General features: G+C 39.8%; 2 protein-coding genes across 12 annotated transcripts in view; both read right to left on the bottom strand.

Annotated features, from left to right (window-relative positions):
* The window catches only part of ccser1 (coiled-coil serine-rich protein 1), a 119350-nt gene extending 117753 nt beyond the window's left edge, over positions 1-1597 (bottom strand). For 2 of the 4 annotated variants that reach the window (XM_035950726.2, XM_035950727.2), the window contains exon 1: positions 1376-1597. The gene's annotated coding sequence lies outside the window, so the exon portion shown is untranslated. The remainder of the gene's footprint in view (positions 1-1375) is intronic. The other 2 variants (XM_023275764.3, XM_035950728.2) reach the window with 1 other exon arrangement.
* A 2754-nt stretch (positions 1598-4351) lies between these two features.
* Positions 4352-27027, bottom strand: part of trim36 (tripartite motif containing 36) — a 34625-nt gene continuing 11949 nt past the window's right edge. For 6 of the 8 annotated variants that reach the window (XM_035950723.2, XM_035950725.2, XM_035950720.2 and 3 more), the window contains 11 exons: positions 23507-23853; positions 22504-22650; positions 21132-21227; positions 19098-19235; positions 18746-18861; positions 17407-17528; positions 11460-11577; positions 11148-11353; positions 8967-9150; positions 8472-8585; positions 4352-7717 (listed from right to left, as the gene is read on the bottom strand). In XM_035950723.2, coding sequence (XP_035806616.2) covers positions 7348-7717; positions 8472-8585; positions 8967-9150; positions 11148-11353; positions 11460-11577; positions 17407-17528; positions 18746-18861; positions 19098-19235; positions 21132-21227; positions 22504-22650; positions 23507-23853 — 1958 coding nt within the window. In that variant the 3' untranslated portion in view covers positions 4352-7347. Of the gene's footprint in view, positions 7718-8471; positions 8586-8966; positions 9151-11147; positions 11354-11459; positions 11578-17406; positions 17529-18745; positions 18862-19097; positions 19236-21131; positions 21228-22503; positions 22651-23506; positions 23854-24892; positions 24974-27027 lie in introns of all 8 variants that reach the window. The other 2 variants (XM_035950719.2, XM_035950715.2) reach the window with 1 other exon arrangement.

Raw genomic sequence — 27027 nt, 5'->3', positions numbered from 1 at the left:
CCAAGGCACACTGAAGCTGTTCTGGCAGCAAGTAGTGGCCCAGCACCTGATTATGGCACTTTATGTTGTTTTTTCCTTTAATTTATCAACCATCTGTACATACACATTGTAAAAATTAAGTGTGTTGAGACACTATAGGATAAAGTGAACACAATAAAAATTAAATCCACAGCTAAGTCAAGATTAATGGATTTGCAGTTACAATTTTAAGATGAATGCATTTTCTCTAAACATAATGTGGCTATAGGAACCATCAGCTCAGGGGTAGTGACTGTTTGCACAGAGGAGCAAGGCCACAGGATTTCCACTCTATTGTTTTAAGTTCCTCTCCGGTCATCGATTAAACACCTAAAAACTCATCTCTGTGTATCAAAGTTGCACATTTACAAGTGTTTTTCCATGCAAATAACCCCTTCCTGCCTTAAAATTGTTTAAATAGACATGCTAGTGTGATTTACTTTACTTAATCATAAGGAATATGGTATGATATTTAACAATAATGTCACAAGGGAGTATTACATTATAACTGATAGACAATGTTCACAGAAAACTGAACTAAACCATCTTGTGGAATGTGCTGCAAACAAAGTGCAACAGTGTAAGTCAACCACACATTTGCTGGCTTAAGTAAATAAATAGTATGTTTTGGCTACAAATGGGTTCAGTTCAGTGCATTATTTTTGAGTCTTCAGGCTATGAGTCCAAACCTAAAGAACCCTGATTCATAGACTTTATAAAGCTCACTGCAGAGCCACAGAAGAGAAGACAACTCTCTGCCCAAAATGCAGTACTGAATATTGTGCCCCTTTAAGTTTATAGTGTACATATGTTCTGTTGTATTTACAGTAAGTGCTGATATGCTGGTACTTTCATGAGTTGTTATTGCAGATGCGAAGAATGCATCAAAACCACAACAATGAGAGGGCCTTAGCTTATTGTTACAGTGATTACAGTAATACCTACAGCTCTTACAACAGTCCAACGGGCCCTGCTGATGTTTATTCCATCTGCGAATAAGCCATAGCTAGTTATCATATTAACCAGCTTGCATGAGATGAGATGCAGTCATGAAAATGCATGTAACCAGCAGCAGCAGCTCCCCAGCAGGACGCCGACAACTGTCAAACCGAAAACGTCAACAACGCTTCGAATCCTAACGACCTTAAATCCCGACTAGCTAGCTGGGTCAGTCCACTGACACTCTGGGCTAATAGGTCCTACGACATTTTATCAATAAAACACCGTGCAGCGCTTTCTTTGAGCCGCAAAGGTCAGCGGTGTCCGGGGGAAACACTGAAGCAGGCACCATCCGGCGGTTCGAGGCTAGCAGGTAGCGGACAAACACACAAGCCGTCCGTTAACGTGCGTACGTTACCTTCAGCGGATTCCTGGAGTCTCCACCGATGCCCGTTCAGAGCACAAACAGCGGAGTAAACCTTCAATTTGTGGTCACACGACTTACTAAATCCTACATAAGGATGTCTGAGGCTCCACAATGGTACTGGAATCGTCCTGAGGTAGCACCTTGTGTTGCACTGACGCCGATATTACACCTCAGTGACGTGGAGCGTCTCCTTCCTCCTTCGTCTCTTCCGCGTTGCAACGACAGACCGCGAGCGTAAACAGCGTGACGTCCCTCCTCCTCCTCCTCCTCCTCCTCCTCCTCCTCCTCCTCCCGCAGGCTGCACAGCTCAGCATCACTCAGCAGGTGGATGGATGGATGGATGGATGGACGGACGGACAGCCTTGTCTTTCATCCTAACCAGTCGAGGCAGATGACTGCCCTCCCTGAGCCTGGTTCTGCTAGTTTCTTCATATTAAAAGGGAAATTTTTTTCTTCTTTCACAAAAAAGGTGCTCAAAGGGAATCTTTGGATTTGTTGGGTTTCTGTCTATAGTATAATATAAGGTCTTCACCTTACTTTGTGAAGTGCTTTGAGATGACTTGTGTTGTGAATTGGCACCATATTAACCAAACTGAAGTGGCTGAACACAGAATGCTATGCAGGTCTTAAACTAAATGAAGCACGGTATATCGAAAATAAAATTGAAATATATACAGATTGGTGTCCAGTTGAAGGAAAATGCAGAGCCTTTGACCCTAATCTGGCTACTCTGTTATGCTGTAGGAGGCATTTTGCTGCCATCTTTTAACTCTGCTGGTCCTCTTGGAGGGAAGGGTCACTGCAGATCAATACGAGTTGTGGACATGAGTAGCTATGGAAACTGCTGCCACTGATTAACAGAAATTCTAATAATTAGTTCAAATAAAAAGACATAAATAAGTGGCTCAGAAATATAATGGATGGTGCACACACTAACATTCTTATAAAGCCAGTGTCAGGACGGGGATATTTATCAACAGGATCACAGAATACTGTACTAAAACACATCAAGGCATCAGTGTTGGCAACAACTATATTAAATATACAGCCGACTGACAAATTAAAGGAAAATCCTGAGCTTCTGACCCCTGCAGGAGTGGTGACCTGGTGGTTGTGTTATTCTATAGGGGGCATTTTACTGGCATAGTTTGCCTCCACTTGTCCTCCTACAGAGAAGGGTCACTGAAAATCAATACAAAGTTGTGTTTACAGGGGGTCACTCTTTAAGTATGAAAATGTTGTGAATCATATGCAATGACCTTCACCAGTTTGGAAGATTTCAGACCAACAAGCTCATCATTGCTTTCCACAACCATCATCTCATCACCAAATGAGGGAATATCTTTTGGAAGAAGGGTTGTGGCAGCATGTGGTGGTCTGACATCTTACTAAGATACTTCATGTTTTTTTATCCTTTAATTTATCACCCATCTGTACATCCATGTTGTATAAAGAAGGTGTATTGAAACACTGTAGGATAATGTGAGGACAATAAAAATTAAATATACAACTAAGTAATGTAAACAATAATGAAAACGTGCTTAGAATTTCTGGATGGTTACATTACTCTTAACACAATCTGACTCCAGGAACTATCAACTCAGAGTTAGTTGCTGTTTGTACAGAGGTGGAAGGCCACATTTTCAATCCGTTGTTTTAAAAAACCCTCCATTTGCAGATTTTTCGCTAAAAACTCACCTCTGTGTATCAAAGTTACATTTTTGAAAGTTTTTTCCCTGTTAAATGAATACCTTTCTGGCTTAAAATGGTTTAGATATACACATTATGTTGGCTTTGTTTTTAATTTATCATATGGAATGTGATGTGATGTTTAACAACAATGTCGCAAAGGGGTTAATACATGAATATTGACCAGCATGATAACAGAATGCTGTACTAATCCATCGTGTATGTAGAGCATGCTGCAAACAGTGTTTCAGTGTCAGCCAACCATGTACTTGCAGACTTTAGCTTTTCATGAAAATACCCCCTTCCTGCCTTAAAAAGGTTTAGATGTAACTATGTCTGCCCTCGCTCGTCCCAGCGTGTTGACACTGAAGCACTCTGGCTCATCAGCTCAACCACTGTAAAACTATTGTACACTTCACAGTGGAATCTGACTAATTCAGCCACACATGGTCAAACAGGAAACTGACTCTTTAGAAGAATAAGGAAACAAAAAGCCCGACCATGCAAGTTGACAGGATTGGTTGCTTAGGTTTGTTTTATTTTAAATGCTGTAAGTTTGATTCTCCGTTTTTCAGACTATGCCCAGAATACTGTAATTCTTGCAGAAATGCTCAGCCATGGCATTGACTGCTGTTTGGCTCATGATGTATCTTTTAGTGTTAACAAAACATCATATGGGCATGGTAAGAAAAAAACTTGACTTTCACCATGTGTCTTAAATAAGCAGTTGTTTGCAAAGGTATACAGTCAATATCTTGTGCACGTGTCTCTAAAGATATCGACATCTCCTGAGCTGATTGACTCCTGATCCTTTGGTGTTTTTTAGCAAATCAATGCACCCCTCAAGAAAGCAAAAGGTCCGACGAAGGTAGAAAGAAATATTAACAGCTATAAATATCCTAAAATACCTTAACACATGAATGAACTGTTTTTAAAAAATAGCAAATAGGGGTTTTAAATGCTCCCATAGTGTCTAGGTAGAAATATGTGAAATATGTGGTTCAATTACAAATGTAATACATGCAAGACATTTCTACACTATAAATACAAGTATTCTGCAACAACTAATGTGGGATACCAGAATAGAAAGACTATTTCATGAAATTGTATCAAGTAATCACATATTTAAAACTGTAATTAGTTTTTTTTTCTACTGAAAGATATTTAACAAATGGTGATTAACTTACTGTGCAAATGTTTGTACATCACAGCTGCTAAATCAATCAAACAGTAACTATACAACTGCACAAATACAAAAACAATATTAGCGAGACAAAATAGATTTAAAAACACACTAGTTTTATTTGAAGAAATCCCCACACAGCAAATTAAAAAGTGTAGCCTTTCCAGGAATCAGAGCAAACAACAACATTTCCACATCTTTACATAATGCACATACAGAAATCCACCACTTACACACCACATCCAGTCCTCTGAAGAAAAACACAAGAGGACAAATGCACTGTCATTAATTTCAGAAAAATCTGAGTGGTACAGAGGGGAAAAAACATTTACAAGTAGTGTTTAAATTCACTTTGTATCAAGGAAAAGCCCATTTTAACCACAAAGTAACCTATACACGGTTAACAGTGCAAATTGTCTTTATAGGCTTATACGTCTACAATATTCTCTTCGGTTCTACAGCCCAGTCAATAATATTGCACACACACGTATTATACACACCTGCAGAGCCAAACAGCTGCTGACATGCTACAGATTTTTAAAGTGCTAGCTTGGAATTAGATTTAGAGCCAGCCTGCAAAGTATTTGGTTCTGAATTAATTACTGAAAGGAAGGCTAGAGGATGCATTTAATTTAGCATCGGCTGTGGTATTAAGATTACAAGCCTTTGATCAGATTTCTGTAACTACATACAAGTGTGCTGTGACCTCAAGTGGAACAAATCAATAGGAACAGAAGACCTTAAAAACATAACTGAACATTCAACGATTTGCTCTGCAATGATGAATACATTCTGTGACGGGAACTAAAACTGAACCTGCCCTGCTGATTTCTCAATGCATAGATGTATTTTAAGGATGTTGAAATGCTCAATTTTAAAACATACAGGAATCAGGGTTCAGCTCTTTGAGAATTGACAAAAATTAACACCTGCGACACGAATTATGTACCCAGTGACAGTAATTACATATTTAATTTTGAGACTAGAGAACATTGTCTGCCCAGATAACTGAAAAAGTAAATTAAATGTTTAACCCAAAACATAGGATTCTATACTTGATACCTAAAATGTTCAAACCAACACCACAAAAAGGAGAAAAAGGTTGTTCCATTAGAAAAAAAACTAAAACAAAAAAAACACTCCCTTGTCAAAGGCAGCTGAATGGGGTTTCATTAGCTTACAATAACTTCCATCAATAGTGATCCACAAGCAACTAATCACATGAACATTTATGATTCACGCTATTCCACTCAAAACAATACACTCCGGATTAATATGTACATGGAATTTAAAAATCAAACATTTTGAAAAATCAGCTTATTATCGGACAGAGAGACGGCGGAGATACTGAACCGACTGTTTCAAAGAAAGCTGTAAATCAAACCAAGCTTGTTTCTGTAAGGAAAGGTACAGTAGTTAAGGTTTTCCAGGCCTGATGGATAGAGGTAGTAAGTAGCATTGGGCCCAGGTCAGGGCCAGAAACCTGAGAAAACACACACAAACCGATTACCCTAACCCTCCAGAAAGCAAAATATATATATAAATGTACGAACAAACCCATGTGCAGGCACATATACAGAATGTCTCTATACAAAAAAAACAAGCATCTTTTCCCAGCGAACAGTCCGTCTAGTGTGCTCTTTAAGACTAACATCTGAGCTGATTCAATCCAAGCCAATCAACCACTTAGGCGTCTGTCTGACAGCCAAATTCAAACCGTAACATGCTAATAAGCTACAGTTAATGTGTCTGCACTGCAAGTAAACGGTGGTTTTGACAGCATCAGTACTGAAAGGTGTGTTTTGTGATAGCACTTTTTGTGAGAACCTGAATAACTGAGTTTTGTTTTTTTTTTTTAGACTGTTTTAAAGGCTGTGAGACCACAAAGCTGTGGGTTGTACTTATGTCAGCACCGGAACCAAAAAAAGCTTTGGCTGTTAGTGATCTTGCAGCTGTCAAACGAATGCTGGCTACAAGTACACGGTGTTTTGGATAGTTAAATGATGTTGAAAGTCACTGTGACAGATGTAAGAGCAGAAACAGTGAGAGGCTTATAAATCCAAGTAACAGCTCCAGGATCCACATTTGTTCGTGAACGTGGACGCTTTTGCGAGTGTGAAACATCAGTGTGGTGACAGATGTGTGTTGACAACATTTATAGTGAAGAAGCTAACTAGGTAGTGTTAAAAACGCGGTGATTGTAAAGTTTATCATGTGCGACGATTCACTCATTGTGCAAAAACAGCTAAACAAAACTGCGACAAGTAGGAAAAGTAGTGTTTTTTGTGATAAAGTCAAGAGTAAATAGGTAAATAAGTCATAATGAATATGATTAACTCTGACACCAGTGTCTGTGATCACTCTATGCCTACAGTAAATCTAACATACAGCATTTATGCTGATAAGTATTTCCATAATGTCTGTGCAATGACACCAACATCCGCTGGCTAGAGCAAACTAAGTGACCCCTTTCCTAACAAAAAAGCAAAACAAAAAAGGCACAAAGGCGCTAGCTTTAAGTAGCTACAAGGCTCTCTCAGGTCCACCAAGATTATATCTACACCTATGCTGCTACGTTTAGACAAATAGAGAAAACTGCCCCACAAAGTCCACACCATAATTAACATACATAAAATAATCCATAAACAAACCTGGCAAAGGAGGAAGTGTAAGTGTAAGCTCAAAGGCCTTTCATGTTAAAACAAACATTTAAAGTGACTGCAGACTATCTGTGCAGCCAATTCTACATCAACAGCTGATCATAGCTGGCAATTAAAACCAGGTCAAATACAATTAACAGATACAGAGACTTTGGTATGTAGAGAAGACCTTTTATATCTGGATACCTCTGTATGTGAACACTGATAGTGTCATACATTATACATGCCAGCTCTAAATAGGCCAGTCTCTGGCAGAGATCCCATTTTCACATTTAGAACCAAAAGCTCTGATCACATCTGCCTCATCTGACCCTCAAAAGAAATTGGTTTGGATTGTACTCCATCACCCTGTCAATAAAACTGCTCTTCCCAGAACATGCCAAAGATTAATTCGATCGAGAACCTAATGCATCCACATACTGCCTCCCCCCTCAGAAGGTTAGCCTCTTAGTGGCGATGAACTCCTCCAGCTGAACCTTGCCGCTGCCCATGAGGCCGAAAGCTGGATACATCGTTCCCGAACAATCCACCTGCCTCTCGTAAAGGCACCTCATGGTGTCGGCGTCGTAGAAATACACCCGGCATGCCTCATAATCTAAGCACACACCCAAACGCTGTGGCATGGGAAGCATGCGGCTGCCGGGGTCACCAGATGCTGCGTTTGCTGTGGACACGGAGGAAGATGAAGAAGCCTTGGGGATGAAAAGCTTCCCCATGCCGAGGGTGAGGAGGGTGAAGGGCTGGGAGAGCTCGTAGCAGGCGTCTTCGCTGCCGCTGTCATGTCCACTATCATGGTCGTACCTGGGGGAAAGGAAAATGAGGGAAGATAAATGGGCACAAAATTTGTTACCATCTGCATCAAATGTTTTGAAACCTATGTCAAAACCAGGATCATATCATGTGTAAAACCAAAAGGACAGTGAATATCTTTACCAGGTGATCCAAGAGTGTGAAGAGTGGGTTTTGCAGGGCAGGATTTAATGATGACTTCTAAATTAATTTAATTTTGTCTAAATGTTTTGATTTTTATAATGTAATGTTACAAAAATGCTTATCCCAAAAGCAAATATGACAAACAAACCCGACAGATAAAAAATATTAACATTTTTAAGGAGGGTTTTGAGCCAGACACATATTACTTACACTTACTGATTCCTCTCAAACAAGGACTTCTGATTTTATAGGATTTTCTTTGGAGGAAAAAAATGCAAACCCAACCTTCTAATGACTGGCTGGATGCTGCCTGAGGTTATCACCTTGCATCCATTATGTAATTGCCATAGAATTAAAATTAATTTGCGTAAATAATGTGCTCCTTTACATGAGTTGATCCAGTGAGAAAGGCAGGGTTTGTGTATGGGTAAGCGCTTTACGAGTTTATACTGGTTCTGTTACATCACAGGATTAGGTACGACTCAAACACACTCAGCGCCGTCCTCAGGTTGCGTCTGTGTTTGTTACGGTCTGATGTGCAAAAAGTAAACTAAATGTTTTTTCATCACGTGTGTAAAGATTGTAGACAAACTGTAAATATTAACCATGTGTCTGCACATACCTCGGGCTGCTGGTATCTCTCGGATTGTGAAACCATTCAAGCAGCTTTGTGTCGGAGGCCACTCCAACTTTAACCATGTAAGAGTACGGTTCCACCTTAAAGGCCCAATAGTGTCTGCAAAAGAAAGCAATTAGAGATTTTACTGCAAGAGTGTTGTGGTAGTTTCATGACCAATTGTCCCTTAATTTTTTGGTTTGTCCGGATTTAACCCTGTTGCATAAACTATGGGACAAAAATGGCAGAAAGGATAATACAGCTATCACTTTCTGCCTAAAAATAAATCTCATCAGCTCCCTCTCCTTTAAATATTTCATATTTGGACAGGATGACACATTGATGGTCTAATGAACAAGATATGACTCAGCTTCCATGCTGTGAGCTATGTGTGCGAATCTTAAACCTCACTTTACAACTGTACGTAGCAAATAAAATACGATGTTCGACAGCTTCTTTGTACACAGTCCCAGTGTTGTCAGCTTTTTTTTTTTTGCATACCTTCCCTGAGAGATGCCCGTGTCCCCAATGATGTAATCTAGTCCGATGTAGCTGCCTGTCTGCACCCGTTCTGCTGCGAGGAGGAAGGCCATGCCTGCCACGCTCTCCACGCTGTCCCGTCGCTTGTTTAGAATGAGCCGCTCCGTACTGAAGCCACACTTGTCGCTGAACAGGAAACCAAAAGCTGAGGAGAGAAAACAGAATTAAAAGGCAGAAGTGAAAGAGAAGCAGAGGAAGAAATCACGTTTTGTTGAGCATATCACTTGTGCAAAAAGCTGCGTGTTATTTCCTCTGTTATAGGTTAGACATCAAGTAAGGGACAAAGACCGACACAAGAGGGCACTGTAACACAATCTTAAAAAGCTAAACAAAGACCTACTTTGCCATTGTCTTCCACCAGTCCTCATTTCTTACATGCAGCTCCAATTTATATTCCTCATCTGGTTGCAATTTAACACATTCTATAAATAGTTCATTGGCCAAGAGGTCATGATTACCATAATCCAGGATACACATAGGCTGTCGTGATTATGTCTGTTCACTCAACCATCCCATGCAATCTGAGGTCTCCACTGGGGAAGACCCGTTCATTTGCATGTGTCTAGGGAAGTCCTCATAACAACTAGGGCATGATAATTATAATAGTATAAGCCTGCCCAAAGGGTAACACAGAGCTGTGTAGCAGTTTTACGTGATGCATCAGTATTGACTGGCTATCACGCTACATTAAAATGGACACGTAAAATCTTCTAGAGTGGAGGCAAAGTGGGGAAATGTATGTATTTTTGGTTCATATAAGCTTGAATCCTGAAATGATTAAATATATTTTACGTTCTGTGACACCAGTCAGCGCATTTTGTGGAGACAGTCTCATCAAATTGCTGAATATCAAGACCTGACAGGGTAAGATCTGATCCAAGTGCTTACATTATGTCATTTTCTTCTAAGTGGCTGTGAAGACAGAAACATGTGTTGTGTTAAACTGACACTGTATCCCTTCACACTACGTCATGCGTTCCAGTGAGCATGTGCACATGTTTTGTCCTCTATGTTTCACCCTGGCTTGAAATTCCACCTCATTACTGACGCACACTGAATCCATGCACTCAGTCTTACACGAACCAGAGAACACAGGAATGTGGAAGCTCCAATCACACAACAACGCACAAACAAAAAGGCTTGCGCGGGACACAAGTCAAAGCACAGCTATATCGGATCACACAGTGATGTGACATGTATGCAACCGACTGATATTGATGCAGGCTTCTACCTGTGAGGGGGGAATAAAAAGGAGGGGGGTGGGGGAGATTCTGAATATATTCTGGTTTCTGGTAAATGTGTCAAAATTTAGTGACACTAATACAGAAAAGGCTTCTTCAAACCCCAGACTATGGCTACGGCAGATATAAAATCAGTGAAAGCTGCTCAATGCAAGGGAAAAGTAAAGATCATCGAGCAGAATAGAAATCAAAGCGATACAGTTCCTTAGTGGGACAGTACGAATTGAATTCAACTCCAGCAGATGGTTGGGGATGATGATCCTTATTAATGAATTCCACCTTGCCTTCTCTCAGGCAAGCTTAAAATGCCAACAACAGATGCAACTGCAGGTTTCTTTTCCAAGCTGTCACCCTGTACAACTCCGCTTCCACACACTCAGACAAAAGCTATACTGGTTTCTGTCATCTGAAACAAAAAAGCCATTACTATGGTGATAAACTAAAACATCACTGTGCTTCATTACCTCCACCGGGCAAGCACCAAGAGATTTCCAAATCCAAAAACACAGTGAAGCATCTGTCATTGGATAATCTTTCTAAAAATCGAGCACAATGCACTTAGACGTGCTCTGAGAACTAAAGGCGATAGAGGAGCTTAGCTGTTGCCTTGGCCAAAAGGAGGCCCAATAACGGGTTGGTTTTCAGATAGTTCGTCGATTAATGAATGCACTCACCGTCAACAAATAAAACAGCTAGAACTGATTGAACTTATTAAGAGAATTGAGTCAAATTATACGCAGTGAGATTGTTTTTTTTTTTGTTGTTGTTGTTTTTTTTTACTTTTTATCTTCGGCAGTCCTCACCATTCTCGATTTTATTTACATCCAACTAAGGACTTAATGGGAAAAGGGGATTAAGTGAATAAATCTAACTTTCTGGAGAGCACACATCCCAGGCTTACCAGGTGCAGGTGGTGTGTGGAAGTTGACCTCGGGGCTGTAGGGACTGAACATGGAGTTTCTGCAGCTTCGGACTCTGAAGGAGTACCTGCTGTCAGGCTCCAGGTCAGACACCACAGTGCTGGGACCGTAAACCCTGTCTGTAGCCCTCCAGACGCCATTGTCCTCACCGTCCTCCTGGGATGGGGACTCTCTCGGGCCCCCAAGTCTGGAGAAAAACATGGTAATAATTTCAATTTTCCCCACACATTTCTAGCTTGTTTGTGGTTCTAAAAAGTCCTTCTATATTCTCTTGATGTTGGGTTTGCACCCACCTGCGGTATTCGAGCACGTGGTGATCTGTGGGTAGGTGGTCATCAGACAGCCTCCAGCAGATCGAGGCCTCGTTATAGACACGGCTATTGGACAAGTCGATCAGAGGAGGGTCTGGAACTGGAGAAGGGTAAGAAATGTGGGAAAAAAGAAAACCAGAGAAACTGTCAACTTGGGTCATTCTCCAAACAAGTAAGTCATCGTGTTTGATGAAGAAGCGGTCTAAAACATGGCATTTTACTTGCCTGATATGCAACCAGTAACATAAAATTTAGAAACAAAGCCAATTTGTTGTCGCATTTATTAAAAAATATCCTAAATGACAGAGATTAATACTGAAAATATGATTTTTGGTGAACAACAAGATGCAGCAGATCATACGCATAAATGGAAACACCACTATGAATACAAAGGAATTACAGTACAATCATCTGTTTCTTAATCATGCTAAGCACTGCACTTCAGCTGAATAACTTAAGCTTAAGCAAATGGAGCATTCCAAGTGTGGCAAAGATTAGATTTGTTAGGATCAGGACTATCCACTCAGGACAATGGACAAGACCATCTTGCATAATGGAGCTTAAGAGGTTTTCACAGACTCCCTGCCAGGAAATGCACTTTGTAAAAACGCCCCCACCACCAACAACATCACCTCTCACTTCCTCTCTCGCACTTTAAGTTTCATCCATTATATGGTCGTCACATTTATCGTCCATTTTTCTCCCTTTGGTGGCTGTAAGGGATTTGTCGTGAAGCCTCAACCTGTTTGGCTTTGGCTTTCTATTCCTCTTTAGTTTCCCACCCCTCCTCTGGTTTATGTCAGAGGACAGACCCCTCTAAGGATTTCAGTCTTCTCATCGTTTACAGTTTTTCTCCAGAAACAGAAATCGCATTACTGCAACCATGTAGGTCACCGGATTTCTCTCCAAGATCAAGGCGTTCTTCTTCCCACTTTTAACACTCTCCCTGAGTGAATCCCTCTCCTCAGCTACTTTGTGATATTTCCATCCCTCTAGTTCTCCTTCTATTTTTGTCATCTTGTGACATTCTCAGTTCTTCCCTTTTCTAAAGCTCCTTTCCCCTACAGATGGATTCCCTTCGCTGACCGCTGCTGAGCTTTCTGAGCCTCCCAAGTCACTCGGCTAATCCTCAATCTCCAAAGTCACTTCTCCCAGGCAGCTCTCCTTCATGAGCTTGCCTCTTCTTAAAGCCCAATACTTTCTCATCTACCTGGCCTGAACCCTACAGTTGTTATTTTTGATTTTTAAGATGCATTTTCACACTTTGCCCAAATTAATGGAGGTGAAATACTACCACAGGTACGTTCTTTCTCCAATTTCTTATTTTCAGCACCTGAAACCACAGCACCAAATGATTGATTGATGTATTGAAGAGTTTCATTCCTTCATTTTAATGAGTAGTAACCCAGTAGAGTAATGCATTTCCACTTTGGAGTAAATCACAATCAGACATCCTTCCTGGGGAACAAACCATCTGCTATACTGGCAAATTAGTTTTCATTTTTTCACCTGTTCTCAACAGATGGACCAACAAGCAAGGACCCAACAGGGCAGTCAGCCATCCAACCCAGCAGACAGCACTGGTTCAATGACTCAGAGGGGAGAAAAAAAAGCAGTACTGATCACATACAGCACAGACTGCTGCCAGACAGACAGCATCGAGGCCAAATTACACTACAGGGAGTTGCTCTCTCTTGTGACCATTTTCATTCCACAACTCACTCTAAAATATGCGAGGACCAGGCTGTCAACATTTCCTTATAATCTGGTCACTTTTCCATGAGCTATAGTATTTTGTAAAGGAGATGTTAAAGTGAAAATAGTTGAAAGAAGTACTGTTCTCAGCCTGGCATTTTGAGGAAACCCCAGTTTGAAATGGACCACAAATGGGCATTTACTATTGACAACGCAGTCTTTCACAGCCTCTTGAGAAGCAGAGCATCAGGTCAATACTGGCAGCAGGGCCACAGCTGGGTTAACATGCCAGAGCACAAACACATGCTTCTCCAAGGGGGGAACACATGACAAAAAACATGGACAAGAAAGAGGCACTGAGGAGAAAAATCCAACACAGATAGCCTTATACATCAGCAAGAGGACTTCAAATCATATTCAAGAGCTGACAATAGGCTATTAAGTCATGTTTTTTCTATTATCACTGAGCAGAGAACAAGACCTACTCATCAAAAGCATCTTTAAAATCAGCATTCGGTGTTGCAAAACTCCCCTTATAACTAAACATACATGTATTTTCAGTTTCCCGTATTAGAACACAGTCATGTACTGTAAAAGGACTAGAAGACACTATACAGAGGCGCCATAGTGGGTTTTTACTGCTGCATCATCTGCCAAGACTTAAATTAAATTACTGCAGAATACAAATGCCCTCACAGCTTCTTTTCCCTCTCTGAGCTCAGAGTAAGAGCACCATTAACTCCTGCAGGCTATTTAGATCAAAGACACACATCAATATGACTTCCACACAAATGCTGCATGCAGCACTTTCCCTCAAGGATACAGCACTGATCCGTTTAGGCTACATTTTTAGATGAAAAAGCCCCAAGAAGCAAAATAATGAATATTCAGTCATGTTAGAAGAAAATTGCTAAAATGAGGACAGTGTAATTGTGTTTTTTGTTTGTTACATTCATGTAAATGGCTATGCTCATCTGTTAGACTTGTTTACACACAAAAAAACTGCAGAATAAACAACTAAAACATAACTTTAGGATTGGGACATATTACATAACAAAGTTCTGGCCTGCATTGACACTTTGGTCTCATCTGCAGCTAAATGTCAATGACTAACTTCACAGAAGGATGACACAAGGAAACCTAGAATCAAAATGTTGTCTTCATAAATGTACAATACTTTCTCTTAATTTGGTTCCAAAAATGTAAATTAAAACCAGTACAATGTTAGAAACATCAACATTAATCATTTGCATAAATATAGTTATTCTACAGAGGATGAACTCCTTTTATCAACTATTGAAATACTTATCCATGACCTCCAGTGGTTGTTAATCATCTGAATATGTTAAACAATGTAAAGTCATCTTTGAATTTTATGTCTTGGTAGTTATTCGCTGTGCTGTATGCAATGCTATTCAATTTCCACCTTTCTTATTCCGATATTGTACTGCTTTGCCTCCCCACCCAACTGTATCCTATTGACCTTTTATGCTTCAGTGACTTCAACTGGTCTAACATGTTTCAAGGACTTCACACTCATGAACTGTAAAACCCACTTCTTCCTTTGTGGGCTTGTGATAGACACATTTTCCATCGATTTATAATCATTCAATGTTCTTAAACATAGGTTTAGAGTGGTTCCTGTATCCAACATTTTACATGGGGAGTTGATAGTTAATTATCTAAATGTCCCTTCGTTTGAGCAGGCTGAGAAAACGCTCCATTCCAGTTCACTTGTCCGTACATCTCGATAGAGCCAGCAGCAGCCTCTGAGGTGAATCTTGGTTTTAGACAAACAAACCAGCGCTGCTCTCCAGTGTGGCCACAAAACACCAGAAACTCATGTCACCCACAGCTTTGTTTGTCACCAATGGTCACTGGAACAACTGTCTCTTGTTTAGCTGCACTTGAGGGATAATGGACCAGCGCCAAGGGACTTCAGCTTTATCTATATTATCAGCAACATTTAATCCCCAAATAATTTGTTTTTATACCCTGAAGTCTGGAAGCACAGCTGCCACTCAAAGTAAAGCCTTCATTGGCACTAACCAGCTTGTGACAGACAAAGAGACTCTGTCAAAACACCAGTCAACTGTCAGCGGATAGCTACGTCTGAGAGAACTGTCACAACCTACTGCCACCATCTCCATCTGCAACAAACAATATTCAGCACTTCTCAGTCACTGGCATACACCATGCTGTCAGGTAAAATGTGAGCAACACATTTGAAACGCCAAATGTCACAAACCATCGCTCAGCCTTAATAAGGCTGTCTTCAATCTCCAGTCCTGTTATCATATCATTACAGGGTCTCTGCAGAAATCAGACAGTCAAATTTAAAGCTTTTTAATGCCATTTCAATGCTAGACTATAAAAACTTTAATGCCACGACCATGAACTCAATAAATTACACAGGTTTGTTTTTTTGTAAAAGATGATTTTTATATGAAAACTGTCCCTACATTTCACTATTTCTGAATCCGGAAACAGCCCCTGACCACCCACGGGCTATAGTCATTCTCTGAATTCCATGTTTTCTAGCCATTTTTGCTGGAATTTACATTTCCCCATTTCCCAGCTATCCTCCACCTGGTGGAGCCTGCCAGCCATTTTCCAAACATGCAGTTTTTGGCAATTGTACCCAACCAGCTGGAACAATTATCGCAATAGTTCGGCATGTTTATGCAGATGCACATATCTGACAAATCGCAGTCTATAATTATATATTATTATATCACTATTATCTTTTCTTTTTTTTTAAGTGCAGAAAGAATTTTTAATGCAACTGAGAATCAAATTTAATGATTTTTAATGCCATTTAAGGCCTTAATTTACACAAAATCAATTTAACGACTATGAATGCTTTTTAATGCCCTGCAGAAACCCTGCATTAAGTCAGGAATGTGAGGAAGGTGGGTCCAATATGAACATCATATTATATATCAATACAATTGTGGTTCATTGCTGTAAGACTGCAGTATATTACATAGAAGTCTCCAACTTTAGTTTATAATATGATTATTAACTGTTCAAGAAACTTCAATTTGATGCAAGTTTGCACCAAATGTTGCAGCACACACGTCAACCCTGCAGCTTTATGGGAAATGTCTAAATTTATGCCTGACTTTTCAGTAGCCAGTGATTAATTTACACTTCCTAATCAAGCTGTTTCTGCAGAATGTTTTTAGCATTTCATCAAAAGTGTCATTCCATCTCTGATAACATTTTTGAACAAACCAATTAGTTTAATCTTGTTCAGCTCTTTCAAATTCTGAAAATGACCATAAAGATCTCATTTAAAACTTAAATAGTCCTGAATAAAATGTCAACAGTTTGTGTTTGTTGAAGAAAATGACAGTGGCATGGTGCAATATCAGATGTGGTAATTCCTGCTGCTTGATCGAGTCTGCTACAACTTGCTCTCTTTAGTCTCCTTGTCACGACCTCATACTAATGAGAAAAACCTACACTAGTGCAAAAATCACGTATTTTCCAGAGAGGCTGTACGTCAAAGCAATCAAGAAAGTATGCACTCTTTCATCCCTGGGAAATTTCTACCTGAGTAGTTGTTTACATAAGAAGCCTTTGCAACTCAGCAGACCAGAACAAAGCTTCACAGAGCAGTCAAATCCCCTGCCAGTGCACCCACCGCTCAACCAGTTTATCCAATTTAGGTGACCACAGATGACCTCTGACCTCTTAGGACAGCATCGCTCACAGGGCCATGCATGTGCTGGACAAACTGCTTATTCTGGCTCTATTTTCATGTTTCAAAACTTCTCCAAACAGCGAGACTCTACATAATACGGCCACGTTTTTTCATGGTCTAGACTATAGAAGACACGTGAACAAAGGCCGTCTTCATAGTCACAAATTAATAGAAGCTGAAAATGTCACCATATTTTCCTGACATGAATTGAGACTCATTTTCTCCATTTTTTCCAGTCACCCGTGATTAAGCAGCTTGTCCTTTAACACTGTTTTCCAGAGAAACGTCAGTGGAGTAATGTTTGAGTGAGCAAAGAAACCTATTAAAACCAGGATTAACCAAGCAGTCCAAAACATGTTAATATTCAGGTTGCTTTACATTTATATCAAACTGATGCACTAGATAGTATTTTTGCCAACACTGTCAAGAGTGTTAAGGTAAATATTACATCTGGGTAAAAAAAACAAACAAAAAACAGTGTTTGTTTTCATCTTACATCATGTAACTGAAATAAATCAGCCGTACCTCCACCAAAGCACATCTCTTTGAGCAGAGTTTCCTCTCTGGACGTGTCCAGCACAAACTCATCAAAGCAGGGGTCGGCTGCAGGGTGGAAGGTCCTCAGAGACTCTGTGGCTTTCTGGATCCTAAAAACATTAAGGCAGACGTAACAAAGGAAACCATTATTACTGGAGAATCATGCTTTTGTACGCCCACCACATACATTAGCAAGGACACCAAATAGGACCTCTATTCACTGCATAGAGACTCTCTCTTCAATCAGGTATGTCCTGGCGATTCTTTAATCAGCCTTGTACTCTGGGGGTTCGTTCGTCACTTGTAACTTCATAAGTGAAAAAGAGGATTAAAAGCCAAATCTTTGTCCACAGGAGAAAACTAAACGGGTCGCAGTATCATGTTTTTTGAGTGAAGAGGTTTCCAGATTATCCAAAGCTGCTAATGGAGATCAATTAGTCAGCTTAGAGCAGAGGATACTCCAACACTGACTGGACACTGCGGCACAAGCCTTCTTGTAACTGCCCTTGACTGTAGTAACCTCTGTGCACGTGGCTTTGTGTCTCCCTGACACACTCTAGTCACCCAAACACATGATCAGATTGATGCTCAGGATGCTAAAATAAACAGGCCAAATCCCGCTTCTGAAAGCTTCAAAAAGACCAAAACTAAAGAGATACACTGCATGTAAACAGGACAAAAGGAGTGACTTCAGGCTGTGATTGTGGATTTGGTTTTTTAAAAAAAAAAAAAAATCATGTTTTCCTTCTGTAATCTGACATTTATTTTGCATCTGGTAATCTTTACTAAGCTGCTTAATTATTAATTTGACGGTTTCCAATATTTTACCTGCTAACAACTGTTCCTTGTGTTGGCTTGGAAGATGAAAACTTCATAACAATGGAGCTCTGCTTTGAGTGCACTGTTTGACTATTGGCTAGGTGTGGTGATGTCAAAGTTTTCTATTAATTATTTACAAATATTGGTAATTTCAAGCTCATTAACTGATTTGCCTCTGAATGGACAAGCACTATTTTTTAATAATATTTCACCCAGTAGGCAAATCAGATTCAATACATTTGTGCTTTAATATTTTTAATCACAAAGCAGGTTGATTTGTGCGTCTCCAAATTGCACAAACCTGTGATATCAACACTGTAACAAACCATCTTTTGGAATTTTGCTGCCTTTTCCTGGTCTTAAATACAAGACTAATGTTAACATTCTACTATTCAATTTGTGGACTTTTCCATTTGAACTAATATCTACAGGCTGTTCCATGTTACTGATCAATGTGTCAAGTCAAAACTGTCATAAATGGCTAAATGAATATGGCTCTGCTGTGTACCTGACATGCAGCTGCTTAGCAGTCTGTACGAAGCAGGACTGATCGGTCTCCTTCAGCACCTCCTGAGCGTAGCCCACCAGTCCACTGTTCTCCAGCATACCCTGGTACTCCTCCACCTGTGAAATAACACTTAAATGTCAATGTACTTTAAATATTCAATTATTACAGTCATCTTGAGAAAAGCACTAGTTTTAAGCCCTTTTCAGACAGATCTAGGGAAGTACAAAGAAAGTACTCTTTATGGGTTTCATGCAGGCCCAGTGTATATCAAAAGTTAATGGTATGATGAGTATAGACACATGAATATGGAGAATATTGAACAAAAAATTAATTTAGTCCTGGCATTTTATACCTGGCCCTTGAGTTGGTCCAGGCGGCGGTTACGAGACTGTTCGATGGACCTGAGCATCTCGGATTTTCTCTCCTGTAGAGTCTCAAACAGACGCTCAAAGTGCTCATTGGCTCGACGCTCCGCTAGCTGGCCGTTTTCCTGCAAGAAGAAAATATTTTGGTGAATTTGTAGAAAGCAAAATAAATAATATATACACATTGGTACAATAAGTAAAAATTTCTTTAGAAGTTTCTGCGTGTCAAGTCTGCCACAGAACATCTCCATTAGTTTATAACAATTAAAGAGCATGAAATGGGTGATTTTTGATTTTTGTTTGAACAAACAGCCTATTTTTGACAAATTTTCAAATGAGACATGTAGAATACAACTATTTTGTGAAAAATCATGATTTTAAGGTTAGACATGGTCAGGTTTTCTGAAAAATGTGTACATCTTTGATGAGTAGTTCAAGGAGTGCCAGAAAATTTGAAATCAAATGATTCTGTTTTACATTTTTTGGCTCTGATAAATGATGTAATTTAGGTAATCGGAAAAAAAAAAAAAAAAAAAAAAAAAGAATAATACCATGGCTTTTCCACCCACCAGTGGATTTGGGGTTCAGAAAGGCATTCAACATTTTGCTCATCATGTCATTGTATTTAAGTCTATGTTTGACAGATGTTCCACTTGAACGAACTCAGTTAATAGTTCTAGGACAGATGTCATGGCCATTTGCAGGCAATACTCAATGAGGCAGAAACATGAAGGTTTACATCACACAGCTACAGCAGCTAGAAAGAACAGTTACCAGAGAAAAATGAATGTGATACAAACTAGGGATTGTCACAAACATAACAACTTTCTCCATTAGCCACAAACATCAATGGTGTAGATTCTCCATTTAGGAGCAGCTTCAAAGTAGAAGGTGAACAAGGTCAGGATGAAACCCAGACACGAGTGACAGAAACTAGTAGCCAAATCCTGTGTTCCCTTGTTTGAGTGGTTTGCATACTGTTTGTTTAGTGACCTTCCTTATTCATATACAGAGAAAGTTTGGTTTTGAATGGTTCATCAACTGAACAGACTGGTTTCCAGAAAGCTTTATAAATATTTGTATTTTTTATTTTTATAAATCTACATATTTATTATGTTTTCTAGAACTATGAATATAAGTGCACTCAGATTCAGTTTTAGGATTGAAAATGAGCATTTTCAAAGATTGTATAAGATGTTGGTACAACTAATGTGAATCCTCTATAGAAGGAAAGTCGGTGGGTATAAGACTAGAAAGGGTGGGTTTAAACCTCTGAATCCCAAGCAGTGTCTGTAGGATTTCTTTACGAATACTGTCTGCAATTCAGTCAAAAAAATGTACACTATAGCAATTTGGTTGCAGTTGAGTCACTAATGGATTCTTGGTTATTATTTACAGAATCTCATCACAGCAAACTTACTAATATTTTTAACTTATTTCCATACTTGTCCCCTATATGCTCTTCGTAAACACGGCCTGCAGTTAAACCAAGATTAGTCTCCCTGAATTGTAAATGAGATACGTACATTTTTAAAAAAAAAGATTTCAATAAAATATCACAATAATAAGCTTATATTTGGTACCATTATGAGAAGCACATCACTGGTGATTAGTTCTGTTTTATAGTTTCCTGCTCTAATAACTGGTGTCAGTTTGGCAATTATTTACACATAACATGTCTTTTAAACCCATCACTGGATTTTGGGGTTTACAAGGTTAAAAGAGATAATAAAAGGTGGGAAAAATTAACACAAAGCACTTCATAGCAGCTTTATTCAAAGGACATGCATGAAAACTAAAGTCCTTTTCTTCCCTGTTAATAAGGGACATGCAACAACTGTAAATATAAATACTTTTCATCCTTTGACAGATTTTCAAAGTGTAATTCAAAATACAAAAAAATAAATAACATGAACCTGTGATTTTTGAAAACCGCATTTAAACGCTGCAGTGCATTCTTTAAGATTTTAAGAGTGAACAAAGGATGTCGGCGTTGCAGCAGCATGAGTCAGCTCTCTCACCTCAGTCTGATTGATGAGTTGCTCCAGCTCAGTAATCTGAGTCCTGACCTGGTCCTCTTTGCTGATGAGGTAATGGATACTCTTGGCCAGTTTCTCCTGGTGACAGGAAAGAGCAGCAGCATTGACAGTGAGTTTGATAAGGCTATAAACTCTGAGATATGTGCACACGACACCAAGAAGACAAATAAGATACAGATTACACAACAGTGACTCAAGAGACATCTGCACATGCTCACAAAATTTTTAACAGAGTATGCGCTGTTTTGAGAACTAGAGTGGCATTCATTTATTTTTTACAAACAGATTCCTAAGCATCAGTTCTGACATGGGTCATATCAACATCTCATAACATTCACGTCTGCAGCTACTGACTAAAGGAGATTCTAATTGATGCAAACTTCTGGACATGTGCATTACTGCTCATCAAAGCAACTGAAACCCAAACCATTTCCTGGCTGACAAAGCTTTCCGGGACTGTTCAGGACATCCGATACGCCTTCCACCAATTTGAAGATACAATGCATGCAAAATCATGGCGAACAAATGGTCTCATTAAACATTAAGCACCACAATGTTTGTGCCAACGCAAACCGGTGTATTGAATTCCACACAGGTTCTGCCTGGACTTGCTGAACCACGTAGCATCGAGGCCTTTAAACTGGAAGAAGTTCGTGCCAACAAGATTAAAATTCACTTTCAATTACAACCTATTCTGTTAAAAGGCTTAATGGTTTTTGTGTTGAGTGATGTTGTCATAGCAACCACACAGCCCTAAAGCACCATCTCCTGACACTTTTGTGTCAACATAAGCTAAACCAAACACAAACTGACTGAAATTAATTCCATTGAGTAGTAAAAATCTAATGATCACACGTGATGTTCAACCCAGTTAGTCAGGGTGGGTTTTGGTTTCCAGATGAAGATTGATATCTACAGGTCAAGCATTAATATTACAGCAGGACATGAGAGATCAAGGGACCTGTAGGGTTTTTTTTCCTCTGTTAAAATAGTTTAGTTATAACCAAAAACATCCTACTCATTAAATGTCTCGGCTAAATGCAGTTCTTCAAATCAAATGATGTTAATTTACTAACTCAATATCATAACAAAATTGTTGTTTTAGGCCATTTTTAGTCTAAAAACATCAATAATCCCAAGTTCTAAGTCTGCTTTGTTTGGCTGTGACCACTTCGAGCCACTGCTAACAGTGGCATTGTGTGCAAGCTCAGATTAATCCTTGTTATCATAAGCCAGTACTGTGTTACACTCCAATTTACTCAGTCATCACAGATAACAAAAAGTCCAGTGTACTCAGGTGACACTCACACAAACTAATCTTTTCTCAGAGATCTAAAGCGTCTGACTGCGTTACCTTGAGGATCTTGTAGGCGCTGCTCATGGAGGTGACTTTGTGGTTGGCGTGGGATCCTCCCAGCTTGCACAAGTGACACACCGGTCGTTTGCAGACCTCGCAGTACATGTTCACCTTCTCCATCTCATGCTCTGGACACATGAGCACCTGGGATATTTGGGATTAGACATACTTTATTGTCCCTGAGGAGAAATTCGTCATGGGCACAAGTGCTGCACACAGCTGCATACTATACAGTTACATAAGAGACATCATCTACAGAACAACCAGGAGTTAAAATTAGACCAAAAGAATGCATGAACACATTCAGCTGCAACGTTCAGCGGCACAGATTACTGCCCGCTGGTTTAGGACACCATTGAAGACATTGAACATTGAAGTGAAACAGGAAGATGGCCTAAACTTAAAGGGCAGTAGACAGCTCTGTGTGAACAGTTTCCTGATGTGGCTTAAAATAGAAGTTAAACCAGCAGTTCTTTGTTACTGCCAAGATCCTCATCAGAAGTTCTACACAACTACAGCTGCTTGATCAACAAGGAATCAAAGACGTGCAAAAAGCAACTTTAACAAACCTGAAAACCCAACATTTAAATCTCAGAGCATTTTAATATCAATGAATCTGACTGCTGGATTAAAAATCAATAACGCAAAAGAAGACAGAGAGAAAACTAATGTAGTAATATTGTGTTTTTTGATCAAATTGCAACAAAGTTAGAACATTTGAATTAATATTTCTATTGTAAAATTTAAGCTATTAGGTTCACTGACAATCACAATTTTTGACCTGGATATAACTACTAAGAAAAATCAGAGATTTTCAGCGGTTCACTTGCAACCACTGAGTCCAAAAATCTACACGTTAAAGTTTGTTTTTGACTCGTGACAGCTTATCTTCTGTAATGTTCATAGTCCAAAGCCAGCAAGCAAAACATATTTTGTTTACTGTCTGAGAAAAACAACAGATAAACTTAAAGACTGAACTGAAGGAAGTGATGGTACTTGCCTTGGGCCTAAAATTCGTGGTGGGACCGACATACTCATGCTGGGCTTTGGGCGTTCCCCAGGGGTGGTGCAGCTTGAAGCACTCGTTACAGTAGCTGGCCTTGCAGTCCATGCAGCTCTTCGTGGCCTCCTGCTGCTGCGGAGGTTTACAGATGTTGCACATGATGGCGACAGCAGCACGGGCCGCCTGTCGGTAGCGCTCCACGATGCTCTCCAGGGTGAAGTTACGGAACAACATGCTGATGCCACGCTCGCCGAGGTCGATGTCGTGCTGGCAGCCCGGACACGGGATGGTGGTGACCCGGGGAGTCACGGACCCTCGGCGCCATCCCGGGGACGAGATGGAACCTGGAGGAGAGCGAACGAGGACAAGTGAGAAAAGATAATGAGTTATTTGGATTCACAGCCTTGGGCCACCCAGTCTCAAATCTTGCCTGAGGCTCTGTTTTGAAATGCGAGCAGCTATGTTCAATGACTTCAAATTACACTGATGGAATAGTTTCCAAGAGAGATTTAAATAGGGGGCTTTGATCAATGAGAACCCCGATTTGTGTGCAACAGAATCTGGGCTGCGTTTCACAAAAGCAGCCTTACATCATCAGCTCTGACTTGCCAAGTATGATCTTAGGGCAAAAATGCCTTTGGACAAATGAAGGCTTCATAAATAGGGCCTCAGCATATCTCTCTTTGTGCTTTATTTCCACAGTGACAACTACTCAACAGAGGCATGGATGTATGGAGCAAACCACCAGTACAGGCAATGCACAGAGCAGTTGTCATGTATGTGGGAATAAAGTCCAGTAAGAGAGACCATCCTAGAGTACTGGGACAGGTAGAGGAATGATGAGAGAGAGGATAGTGATGGGGAAGATTGCATCCTCGGAGATTATGGAGAATACATTGTCCTAATAAGAAATCCAAGTCATTCAACATTTAACACAGGAGTGAAGAGTATTTGAAGTGCTCACAATGATCTGGACAAAGGAAATAATTCTATTTTCCTAAAATGAGTGATTGAGAAAATAAAAATATGACAAACCACGCCAGTTTTGAATCAAGCAATGAATTACACTATGGGACAGAAATTAAGCCAAAGTCTTAAAGAAAAATTTCAAGCAATTGAACTTTAATATGGCATGTCCAGTTCAATGCATCAACACTTTTCACATAACAAATCTCCTCTTAAAGCAGCATTGCTTTCAAGGGATTCTCACAACATCGTGCTTGTTATTGATGCAGTAGCATCATAACAAGGCGGCAACACGGTAACATGAGGTGGGATCAAAGGAACTGTCGCACAAGGTCACATCACAGAGACAAGCAGGGTCTGTAGAAACACTGTTACCACACTGAAAGCCAGCACACAAAAATCAAAATGTTGCTTCACGTTTTTGGGGGACAGGGGAAGCGAGGAGTGCTCGATTTATCTCAGTTTGCAAGCCAGCATTTCCACTCCGTTTCCGAGGACCTGAAAATTAAATCAAACACTCCTCAGGTAAGCGAAACACACGAAAGCTCTTTCAAAACAACACTTCTGCAAAACAAAAAAAGAAAGGTGCAGCTGAGGGGAAAAGAAGTGGCAGAACAGCAAACAGAAACTACGTGATCTGTGGAGCCATGTGCATGCCGAGTGACGGGAGCAGGACTGACAACCATGACAGTTTACTACATGGAGGTGAAATCTGAACTAGTGAGTTATGTTTGGTGCGCATGGATAAACCTTCCTACCTGAATTCATTTGACAAAGGTGAACCTAACATTGTAGTTATGATGTGGATGAAGATGACATGGTCTTGTCAAGAAAAGCGAAGTAATTGGATGAAAGGAGGAGAAGCATGGCAGAAAACTTCCATATTTAAACCAATGACTGACGCAGAAAGCCATCCGCTGTACTGCAAAGACAGCGTGTGTTCATGTCTTTAATCGAGCGTGTTCCATGTAGGGACTCTGACTCAGCTTCACAGAAGGTGTGAACGAACGATGCGTAGAGGAGATGCCTGCAGCAAAGCGTGTGTGTTTGTGTTGATTGATGGATCTGCATTGGGAGAGCAGAGTCGAAGGAAGAAACTGACGAGTCATTGCAGAGCAAAGGGGAGGTGATTCGTTTCCCCTGCATAGATCTTCAGACACAGTAAGAGCATTAAACTGACACTGCATTTGTACATTTTAGTCGGCCTACATAATCATATTTACAATTCAACTGTACTGTGTCAATTGTTATAGTCTGCAATGAGTATTTGTGAAAAAATAAATAAATAAACCTGCAACAAAATCTTGTATGGCATCCATGAACAAATAAAAATCTGTGAAGTTCGGTTTACTTAGGCTTGATGATCCAAACGTTTGTCCTGACATTTTGTTCTGTTAGTATTTGTCCAAGAGCCAAATGCACAATTACAGTAAAAGGTTTTCTTCCTTTCTGATGCAAATGAAGACCTGAATCTAATTATAATCTATTCCTCGAAAGGTTTAAGAGAAAAAATGAATCACCATTTTCTCCCGTTTGTTTTTTTGAATACTATTATTGGTAACAATACATTTTATTACACTGTTGAAGTGAAAAAATATGTATAATTTGTGTCTGAAACAGAGAAAAGAATGGTGCTTTCTTAAAAATATCCACCAAGTATGTCAAATAACTGCATTCGCTGGGCTAACGAGATCAACAAACTCAGTCTTGTTTTACTTGGCCGGCAGTCTGATAGTTCCTAATTTATCACACCCAAAATGATTAGAGGTGAGCTCAAACAGGTCTGTGTTCTTATAAACTGTTTCTCAAACACTAATGATTGTCAAGTGAAGCATAGAGTAGCCTCAAGGCAAACATACCAGTCAGTATAACCCAGTTAAGAATCTTTGCAAGCCCAAACACACCGTAGGTTTTCCCTCCGTGTTAATGTGTGTGTGTTTTAACTCAGAAACAACAGAGACCTACAGTTCTCCATCTCAATAAAGCTGCTTTAGTTGCCACCGTGATTTACAAAATGAATGCAAAGCTTAGCTAGTGTACAGAGACACACACATTCCTATCCAGCTTCAGCTCCTAGGAAACTTCCTCACTCCTTTCTCACTAATTTGCAGTCTTTGTTCCTTTCAATTCCTTTTTGGCACCAAGCAACCTCCCCGTCCAGGACTCTGCCTCCATCTAATTCCTGTCCCTCCGTTAGGTACCACTTGGTCAGCCTCCTTACATGCTGACTCATGTTCGCTTTAAGCCTCTTTAGATGTTGACTCATCATCCCTTTAAGGTTTTCCCCGTTCTTGTCTCCTTTGCTTTCACTCATTTTTCCTAACCTACTTAGGAAAATTAAATATCACAGGTTGAACCAAAGAGAGATGAGAATAATCTAAATCTTCTTAAAACAATTTGTTATCCAGAGTTTTTAGGGAAAAAATATACTTCTACTCAGTGGACATTTTTAAGGTTTTAAGGTAAATATCAGCTATTAGTACCCATAATTAACTGTTTCGCCATAAATTAATTGCATATTTTGCAACACTAAGTGCTGTAACTCTCTTTAG

The sequence above is a fragment of the Amphiprion ocellaris genome, chromosome 6, assembly GCF_022539595.1.
Source record: "Amphiprion ocellaris isolate individual 3 ecotype Okinawa chromosome 6, ASM2253959v1, whole genome shotgun sequence".
Classification (NCBI taxonomy): Eukaryota; Metazoa; Chordata; class Actinopteri; family Pomacentridae; genus Amphiprion; species Amphiprion ocellaris.
Note: the sequence above shows the minus strand (reverse complement) of the source record. Positions and strands in the feature narration are given on the sequence as shown.